The 10,953-nt window shown below is 33.8% G+C and overlaps 1 protein-coding gene across 2 annotated transcripts; it reads left to right on the top strand.

Annotated features, from left to right (window-relative positions):
• The first annotated feature begins 1,812 nt into the window (after positions 1-1,812).
• Positions 1,813-5,586, top strand: LOC132046277 (alpha-farnesene synthase-like). 2 transcript variants are annotated; one of them, XM_059436866.1, is made up of 7 exons: positions 1,813-2,007; positions 2,105-2,378; positions 3,015-3,402; positions 3,564-3,782; positions 3,893-4,034; positions 4,782-5,030; positions 5,175-5,586. In XM_059436866.1, exons 1-7 carry the CDS (start codon positions 1,834-1,836, stop codon positions 5,463-5,465), a joined length of 1,737 nt encoding a protein of 578 aa, XP_059292849.1. In that variant the 5' UTR covers positions 1,813-1,833; the 3' UTR covers positions 5,466-5,586. The 2 variants fall into 2 exon arrangements, with proteins under 2 accessions (XP_059292849.1, XP_059292850.1); XM_059436867.1 differs by lacking the exon at positions 3,893-4,034 and having other exon boundaries at positions 1,816-2,007; positions 3,564-3,672.
• Positions 5,587-10,953: the final 5,367 nt, after the last annotated feature.

The raw sequence follows: 10,953 nt of genomic DNA, 5'->3' as shown, positions 1-10,953 counted from the left end.
CGAATTTTGACCCGAAATCGACCTGTTTTGCGATGGTTCCGCGATGCGGGTGAATCGTGCAACATTCTGCAGGTAACTACTAAGATTTGCGTGATCGTCCCGTGAAGCGGGGCCATCGCACGCGCTCTCACGCGCCCTCACGCGCCTCGAGAAGTGGTGTGTGTCGGTTTTGTGCAATGTTCGGTAAAATAGGCATAACTTCTTGTACATAGCTCTGCTCAAGGCCCATAATATACCGTTGGAAATCTATTTCAAAGGGCTACAACTTTCATGTTTTAAGTTTCCTCAAATTCCCAACGGATTTTCACGAAATTCGACTGGAAGGCAGACGTATCAAAAACTTAGCCGATTCTATATAGACTTTTAAACGCCTTACTATTAGCCATATTGAGACGATCATATCTCCTTGATCCGATCTCTGATTGGCCTGGTCCTTATATCGTTAGAAAGCTATTTTTATGTACTACAACTTTCATTAAGGGTACTTTCCCAAATTCCCAACTAATCAAAGAGTTATCACTGCCCGAAGTAGGCCTATCAACTCTTTTCGCAAAACGTTCAAACCTTCAATTTTTCCACTAAAACTCTAATGATATGAGTCTAACCTTAGTTCTTATATACGGGGTGTAACAGCATAAGTGGTGCGCTTTTAGTCAACTCCCAAATAGTTTGTTAAAAATTTAACAGGAAATGGCAAAAATGCTCCTGAACTATTAGAAAAGGTCTAAAAATACCCTTCATTCATCTATTTTGCTACAAATACCCCTCAATTCAACTTTTTGGCTCATTTATGCCCTTTGACTAACGGTCAACACTAATTTTTTTTTTAAATGTAAATTATGGCATTTTATTACTGGCAAATTATTATTTTTTTAAATCTGGAAAATAGTTTTTTTAGAATCAGGAAAAATGAATCTCATTTTTTAAAACCGCTTTTTGAAAAGAAATGAAAAACTGGATTTTTTTAATTAATTAAAATATCTGAAACAATAAATCAGGAAAATTAATTTTTTTGTGTCCTAAAAAATTTATATTTTCATAATTTTATTTTAGGAAAAAAAACGCACGAAAAAGTGAATTTAAAAAAAAAAAAGGAAAAAAGATGAATTACATTTCGCTAGTAACCTAGCGAAATACAAAAAAAAAAATTAAAAAAATTGTATTTGGCCAGGTAAACGAAATACAATTTTTTTTTTTTTTTTACATTTGACGGAAACGTTAAATGGGGTTAACATTTCGTTGGATAACCAACGAAAAACCCTTTTTGGTATAAAAAAAAAAAAGAAGACATACCATTTTTGTCTTCAAGGTCTAAAAACGTGTCATTTTGGCGCCGGACTCAAGTAATACTATTGTATTACCTCGTACTAAGTAATATTATTATGAGCCTGTTTGGATGGGCTTAAAATAAGCAACTTATAAGTGGCTTGACTTATAAGCCAAAAAAAAATTAAGTTGGGGTAGGCTAACTTATTTTTTTTGGCTTATAAGTTGTTTTCACTTATAACTTTAGATAAGCTAAGCCAAACGGACCCAATTATTTTTTTGGAGAACTTTTTTATGCACAAAATGACTTTAAACATTTGTGCTAAACACTCAAAAAAAAAGGCAAAAGCGAACATTATAAGCAACTTATAAGCCAATCCAAACGGGCTCTATATTGCCTCGTACTTAGTAAGTGAGTAATATATATTACCTCGTACTATATATGAAAAGGACTCCTCAACCACTCTACTAACGACAAAGCTAGAGCAAATAATTGAATGACATTCGCATATATTTTTCCTGCTCATCTTTAAGTGGTTCTTATATATATCCTCTGTACCTTCCAATATGACACTATCTCAAACCATGGCTTGCAGAAACGTTATGACCATTCTTTCCACAATGCAGAAACAAAATCTTCATACTGTAGAAAATCAAAGTCATCCTAAAAAGACGATCCCTACCTATAAACCAAACATATGGAAATATGATCATTTACTTTCTCTTAAAAGTGAATATTCTGTGAGTATTTTCCGAATCCTATCTTTAATCAAAATCTACTTTTAATTATTATCATTTCTTAAATTTTACTAGTACTAATAATTGCTCGTGCATGCAGAAAAAGAAGTACAAAGTTGAAGCTGAGAAGCTAATAAATGAAGTGAGTTGCACGTTTTCAAACACCGTTAGTCTGGCCCTGCTGGAACTTGTTGACAGAATTGACAAATTTGGCCTCAGTAGTTACTTCGAGGTTGAAACGAAGGAAGCTTTGGAAAAGATAATTAAGTGCATGAACAGTGGTGCTAGTTATTCAAGCTCAAAGGATGAGGATCTCTATGCTATTGCATTGTGCTTCAGGCTCCTCAGGGAACATGGCTACCATGCTTCACAAGGTTATCAACTAATTACTACTATAATTCACCCTTAATTACGTGTCTGTTCATCGTCTAGGATCCGTATAGTTTGTACCCTAATTGTAACGTTATTTATTTTTTAAAAAAAAACAGTGACTTTAGTAAAAATAGTAAGTTGGAATTATCAAATTTAGTTTTGTGGCTTTTGTAAAAAAATCAATGGGAGAGTTAGGATTTTTACTAAGGAAAGTCAAAATATAAAGAAATTAATTAACACACGAAGAAATAACTAAGGAAATTCAACATATAGCATATGTATACATAAAGAAAATACCTATCTATAAAGTGTACCTTTTCAGCGAATTGACACCCATCAGACAAAGGTGGCTCCGCTATTGAGGAAAATAGCACTACAAAAAATTGATAATTTACGGAGGTTGAAATTGCAATTTGCGGAGGTTATATACCTCCACTATTCTCTATTGAGGAAAATAGCACTACTATAGCAAGTAGAATGATTTTAAAGCGACAAATTAGTGGTTTGTACAGAGAAAAAAAGACAATATTGGATGGCCAATTGAGAAATTAACTTTTAATATGTTACAACGGAAAATGACGTTTCTCCTATTTTCCCCTTTCTATTCTCTTATATATACTTCCGTTGTTGTACTACAGATATGTTAAAGGGCTTGTTCGCTGGCAAAGGGAAACTCATGACAAAGAAAGTCTCAGATATCAAAACATTACTGGAGCTTTTGGAAGGGTCATATCTGAGCATGGATGATGAAAACTTACAAAACGACATAAGAATTTTCTCAACCAAAAACCTCAAGAATTTATCTACATCAAATGTTGACAGATTTAGTACTAATGGGGAATATTTGAGCAATAGCTTGAAGTACAATCCGTTGGCATTCAGAGTGAGATGGTACGATGTTAGAAGACACCTTAATGCTCAAGAAGAACTAGAGTGTTACACGAATCCAATGTTGTTGAAGTTGGCAAAACTTAACTTCAATATTATTCAAGCCACACACCAAAAAGATCTCAAACATGTGATAAGGTATTTAAAAGCTGTCAAATGATAACTACTTAAATTCATTCTTATCTTTTTATTTTTCAAAACCGTCATGTCTTTGCGCTCACCTTAACTATTTCATTGAATCTGCGTTACCTAGCTTTCTTGTCATTTCCAATCTGATTTTTTTATTTTTAATTACACAGATGGTGGAGGAATCTTTGCATAGTTGAAGATTTGAGCTTTACAAGGGACAGGATAGTAGAAAGCTTCTTTTACGCTGTTGGAGTTACCTCAGAGCCTCAACATGGAAGCATGAGAAAATGGCTCACCAAAGTGATTCAATTAATTTTAATTATAGATGATGTTTATGATATTTATGGTTCATTACCTGACGTGGAGCAATTCACTTGTGCCATAGAAAAGTAGGTCCTCACAAGCTACTAACAACATTTAATACATGTCAATTTAAAATTAATTAAGTTGTTACTATTTAAATGCATAATAATCATAAAATGAGATTTTTCACATTTAGGTGGGATCCAAATGAAGTACAATGTCTACCAGAGTGTATGCAGATTTGTTTCAGAACATTGCATGATACAATGGAAGAGATATCTGTTGAAATTCAACAACAAAAGGGTGGCCCTTCAGCATTACCTTATCTGAAACAAGTGGTTAGTACTAAATTAGTCTTTCATATATACTAGTACAACATATGTTCTAATGCTAAAGGCCAAACTGAAGTGCCTAAATTAAAAGCCAAAACTGGTGTTAAAAAATCAATATTTGCTAACCTACAATATGAAGGCCGTAGGATAGCAATGTATCCATTTTTTGATTCACAAAAATGTCCCTAATACAATCTTAAGTCCACATGAATTAGAAGGACCTTTTGGTCTTTTTGCCAAAAAATGAAATTCAATCCTTCTTCCTCATCCTTCTCTATCTGCTAAACTAACAAGATTTTTTCCTATTTCATCTCTTGCTTGCATAAAGCGTCCAATTTCGCCCCCTATTTCTCTTCGAAAATTGTGTTTTATTTTCTCGACAGTCATCATATGTGATTCTTTAGTGCATTTAATTTGTACATGGGTTTCCATGAATTAGTGGGTCTTATGCGGTGCAAAATACCCAATAATGTAGCCTAAGCTAATTTAAGAAACGTGGTTCCAAAATACTATATAGGAGTATCAACCTAAGTTGCTAGGTTACTGCCTTAAAACTAGTATTCTTTGTCAATTTTATAATTATTTATCGCCTATTTATGTTATAGGATGAAAAGAGCACCACATCAATCCCTAAAAGAGCCAATTTGTCGTCACATAAAAAATTAAGCTATACTTGGAAAAGTCAAATTTTTCTGGTACCTATGATTTTGCATGCATGTTTGACCAAAGTCTTCTGATGTTTCAACAATTCAGTGGGTCAACTTCTGTAAAGCCTTGCTGGTGGAAGCAACGTGGTATCACAAAGGCCATATACCAACACTTGAAGAGTATCTTGACAATGGGTGGATCTCCTCCTCCGGTCCATTACTTTCCTGTCATGTGATTTTTGGTCTGACGAATGAAATAACAAATGAAACCCTTGATTTATGCAAAAATTGCAAAGAAATTATTTACCATACATCGGTTATAATTCGACTTTGCAATGACAAAGGTACCTCAACGGTAAAATCTCAAACGCCTACCTCATTTTTTTTTTCATTCTATTCAAATGCAGCACCCCCCACCCCACCCCACCCCCCCACCCCCTCTCCCCCCAACCACTTGATCTGTGCTAGTTCTTCTAACAATATTTGTATCATATTGTAGGCGGAGCTAGAGAGAGGTGATGTCGCTTCATCAATTTTATGTTACATGCAAGAAGAAAATGTCTCAGAGGAGGTAGCCCGAGAGCATATCGAAAGCATAATTTTGGATTCTTGGAAGAAGATCAATTACCATTTCAATACCCTTTCTACATCACATCGGAAACTTGTTAAGCATGTAATAAATGAAGCACGAATGGCGCATGTCATGTACCAATTTGGGGATGGATTTGGGGTTCAAGATGGCGAAACTCGAGATCACATCTTGTTCAACTTGGTTGAACCTCTTACATAATCGCGTGACAATCTCTCCATGCTTTCTAGAATTTGTTGTAATTATGCATGAACAAGAAAGCTATGAAGCTTCATGTATTGAGCTCTCGCTATAAAGTTTGGGATGGGCCGGATATTGGGTCTATTGTGCGCAATCAACGGTGAATCTAAGATTTAAAGTTGCATAAATTTAACTTATAAGGTTCATAGCACTTTACACATATTCCGTCCATTCCAATTTATGTGACAATTTTTTAATTTTGAGAGTTAAACGAGCTTTTTTTTACCTTTATTTGCTTATGCGCCTTTTCAAAATTTTAAATTATTAATTATTGTGACTGAAACTACTTATGTAGTTCCAAATCTACAGAATTTATTTTAAAAATTTAAAGATTCTATGTCTGAATTCATAGTCAAAATTAAAATATTTAACTCTCAAAAATCTGAACAATGCACATAAATAGGGACAGAGGGATCGTATAGTACTTTTAAAAATAAAAATCAAATATTTGCTAAAATTTTAGTGGATCTTCACTCATAAATCTATGTTCCACGTCGGAAATAACAGATTGGGATGAACTCGTCACATACTATTATGTTGCAGCCACTTCTATATGAAGTCTTACCGTACATTAATTTTACGCAAGAAGTTGCTTTTATAACTTGAACCTATGACATCCTGATCATATAACGGCGATTCTTATGGTTGCTCTAGTTCTAACACTCCCCTTCAACTGAAAAGATATCCAAACCAGAAAAGAAACAAACTGTAGTCGATAGATGATGTAGGAACGCGCTTGCGCGGACTATTCCTTTGTCTATGAAACAATTCTCCTTTCATCCTATTTATAAACAAGAAGAAATAAAAAAGTTACCAGAAGAGTAATATTTCTAAAAGTACTAATTAAAAGTGGCATGAGCAAGACCAAGTGAATAAATCAATTTAAGATCTGTTTGACTTATTTTCACTGGTGATCTTGAAATTAATTCATCAAGTTGATGATAAAATCCATGGGCGTTCCAGTGGACATTATGCGCTTGTTACACAACAACCCCTTAGAGGAAGAGTTCCAATAAGATTTCATTCTTGAACAAAAATCCATTTTTTGATTTATTTCATCTATTCCATGACTGGAACAGGGGAGGATACACGTTACACTACGATTTTGAATCAGAAGAGAGATTTCAAGAAATGGCAGATCTATTCACTCTATCAATAACTGAGCGTACAGACAAGAAATTGTATTTATCCATCATTCACCAAAATAAGTATTTAAGATGGAGGATAAGTTAGTCTCCAACACCAAATTTCCAACATATACAACATAATGACATCTAAAAAAGACATGATTGACAGTTCATTGTTTTGGCTGTTGAGAACCTACATTACAGATTCTTAGATTTCTTTTTTGTTTTTGAGCACGTATACTATGAATTCTTATAGATGCATTCAACTTTTGAAATCTCACATGTGACATTATAAGCAGTAAAAGAAAGCCTTCTCGAAGTAGCATAGTCAAAATTAAATTTTTATCTATATGCAACTTTATATAAGAATTACTGTTATAAATACATTGTATTGTGGATGTCCATTCAAATACACATTTTCCTGGATAAGCTTATAATCGAGCAGACAACTTGCAAGTAGCTTACACAGCAGCTTGCAAGTAGCTTCTCATGGATAAGCTTACAATCAAGCAGGCAGTTTCTAAGTAGCTTACACAACAACTTGCAAGTAGCTTCTCATGGATAAGCTTACAATCAAGCAGACAACTTGCAAGTAGCTTACACAACAGCTTCTTTGAAGTAGCTTACAGAGCAGCTTCAGTTCTTTTATAAATAGAAAGTCAATTCAGTTTATTTGTACATCAATTGAAAGATAAATAAAATCTCTCGCCCTCCCTCAGCTTCTTTGGCTATATCTTTTGTTGTTATGTACTTTTTAATATTATTTCATTACACGTTATCAGCACAAGACTCTGTCATTTTGAGCACTTACTTTGAGATTGATTTCTATTTCGTGAATAGGGTAGAAAGGAGAATCGCTCCAAAGACATTAAAACTCATGAGCACTTCTTGGGCTTACAGTTGAGATGATAAATTGTAGCAACCGTAAGTATTGATAACATCGTAGCTTTATGCGAGTGTTTCAGGTAAGCTTATTGCCATATTTGTTTATATCTCATATGAATTCTTCAAATTTGATTACTTGACTTTAATTATGAGCAAATCAATATATGTGGCTATTAATGAAAAGGATGGCCTCACAAAGAGTATATATGGCTATCACAAGTTGTTAGATTTATCGGGTCCATGGGAACCTAATTGGTTTTGGATCATTTATACCTCAAATTTGTTCCTGAAGAACAATAATGTTAAAAGGGATTATAATGTTAATTTCATATCCCTTAATGGCTAAATGAGAATTTGCAAGAAATATATGATCACCAGACGTGACAATATTTTTTATGTGTTGTTGTGGCAACGATTGAAGATTTGTTAGACGAAAATTCTCTACATCATATGTATACCTCGAATTGCTCCTGAAGTAGAAATATCTTAAAAGAGGTTTTAAGATATCACGATTTGATATGCTTAAGGCACATTCAAATGATTGTGTTCTATTCCTGAAGAATGAGAACTTTTGATAAAAGCTAAAAATATAGATCTATTCCTTGAAGTGAATGTGATAATATTTTGTAAAGCTTATCAATACAGACATGTACTTGGTTGTGAAGATATCATGACTGACCTCCGGAAGAGTTATTTGAGAAGAAATATTATGAATATTTTATGCTTTACTCTACGAAGTAGTAAGGCTTTAAAACTTACTCCTGAAGTAGTAAAACTCTGCAACTTACTCACGAAATAGTAAGACTCTGGATTCTACTCCTGAAGCAGTAGAACTCTTGAAATCTACTCCTGAAGTAGTAGATATATGAAATTGAAGTCTCTTGAAGAGGTTATATATGATAGCACCATTTATCCTAGATCATAATAGTTAGGATCGGAATACAATTATAGTAAACTTCAAGTTTGCTAGCGATAAAAAGGGTTATCATATCGAAACTACAAATGATTGGAAGATTGAATATCTTCAAGTTCCGAGGGGTACAAAATATGTATGTGATACGTTACCCGAGCATGATGGGATCACATGTCACAATAAACCAAAAGTTTATGACATAAAATCTCATGCAATAGTAAACCAGAAGTTTACTAAAATAAATAGCACACGTCATGGTAAACTTAAAGTTTAGGCGTACAGATAATTTTATCAGTTGATAAGACCATTTTGGTTGTCCTGATTTAAATCTGATGTGCTAATTGAGTATTTGAAATACATTGAAGAACTAGGAGATTCTTCAAGAATTTGTTTGTGTTGCTTCTTCTCATGACAAGTTGATTACACCAGGTAATCTTGAGATTGAATCCCCTAATTATGAAAAATATAAAAGGTGAATGTGGGCCCCTTCACTTGCAACGTGATGTCTTATATAGATGCATCTATGAGGCAGTAACATATACATTTATTGTCAACTGGCAGTTTGACATTTACGAAGTTGCTTGCTGAAAATAATTGAATTGGAAGCACAATTTTTAGAATATGTAATCAAGACAAGTCATCTTGATAATTCTGGTTTATATCTAAGCTGGTTTGGCATTGGATGCCTCCGTAATATAGCTAAACCATTGCTTATGTGAACAAAGCTTTAGGTGTTGGTATGAGATATGATATATTGCATACAACGACACTTATATGTGCCAGACCAATAAATTATGATAAATTCTTCCCATACAAATGGTTCAGGGTTAGGAACCAAATATTTCCATCTAATAGCTTTTGTTGTGCGGTATATGCTTAATGGATCTACCACGATGCACACCAATGGATTCTCCAAATAAGGTGGGGATATATGTTAGTTCTTCTAACATAAGAGGGTGAGATATAAGCAGGTAAGAAATATGTTGTGAATTATCATCAGTATGATCCTCAGATAATTCAAGTCAAATGCTGGAAGCATTTGCTGACCCAACGATTTCTTAATTCACTGCAAAATACTCCTATTGAATGTCCCTGAAGGACAAGTCTATAGCATACATGAAGCATGGTAGACGAATCGGTTCCAAATGCAATAACCCTTGAAAAGGGTGAGGAGCAAATGATTTAAGATCATAATAAAGAGGCAATGTGCTCTTGAAGAGCCTACGACATAACACTTCATGAAACCATATGGGAGGTTCATGTACCTGAAAATAATGAAGTGATTAGATCTTAGTAAGTTATGTCGAATTGCGACCCGATACAAAATGATATCTGGGTGTGATATCTTTGATACAATATGGTGTATGATATTGTATAAGATTGTGAGGATCTGAGTTATACGTCTTTTAAAGCATGCTGACGTAGAAATAATTACCAAGTGATATTATACATCTTGGTAAGCGTAAACCTTATTGGACCTGCAGTCCAGACATTACAAGTTCTTGGGGAACTTGTTCATAATCCTTATATGGATTAAATCAGGTAAGGTGAATGTAATTTAATCACCTTAGTGAATATTCATTGACGAAGGGAACAAAGATGATCTTGTTTACCCTTGTCTCTTTATGATAATCAGAACATTTCATATTATTATGCAAGTTGATGACTTGAATATTATTGGAGCTCTTGAAGAGTTTCCAAAAGCAGTAGATTATCTACTGAAAGAAGTTGAAATGAGAAATTAGATTGCTTCTAAAGTACCATACATTTGTGCAATTGCTGCGTTTATCTATCTTGTTGTAACTATAAGCATGATAGAATCTCTCTCTTATATAGAAATGTTGAAATAGGATCAATTGCATATTGCAAATGAAAGGCTTGACTTGAATGTATTTATCCTAACAAAAACTGTTAATATTTTTTGGGTATACATGGCATTCATTTGATCGATGTAAGAGTTTGATCTAGATATATTATCTATTCCCATGGGAGGTTTTTGTCATGCTATGTTGTTCTACATGACATTCAAATTATACAAAGATAAGAGTTAAAGCAAGCCAGGAATGTACTTGGCGTTATTCCAGCAATATTATATGGTGATGATGTAACTCTATCTAAGGAATGAAGATGCAAATGATCAACCAATTCATCAAATAATCATTTGACAGATCTGATCACAAATGCTTTGCCAACCTCAAGATATGATAAATTGGTATACAAGATCGAAGTACCTCTTCTTCAAAAATTATGTGATGCTTTAATCAGAGGGGGTAAAATACGCATTGTACTCTTTTTTACTTAACCAAGGTTTTGTCTCATTTAGGTTTTCCTGGTAAAGTTTTTAATGAGGTAGCTTGTAATGCGTATTACTAGATGTGTATTCTTTTTCCTTAACTTGGATTTTTCCCATTGGGTTTTTCCAAGTAAGATTTTAACAAGGCACATTATCCATTGATGAACGTGCCTTATCCATTGATGAACATTCAAGGGGGAGTGTTATAAATACACTGTATTTTGGATGTCC

The sequence above is a fragment of the Lycium ferocissimum genome, chromosome 2, assembly GCF_029784015.1.
Source record: "Lycium ferocissimum isolate CSIRO_LF1 chromosome 2, AGI_CSIRO_Lferr_CH_V1, whole genome shotgun sequence".
Classification (NCBI taxonomy): Eukaryota; Viridiplantae; Streptophyta; class Magnoliopsida; order Solanales; family Solanaceae; genus Lycium; species Lycium ferocissimum.
Note: the sequence above shows the minus strand (reverse complement) of the source record. Positions and strands in the feature narration are given on the sequence as shown.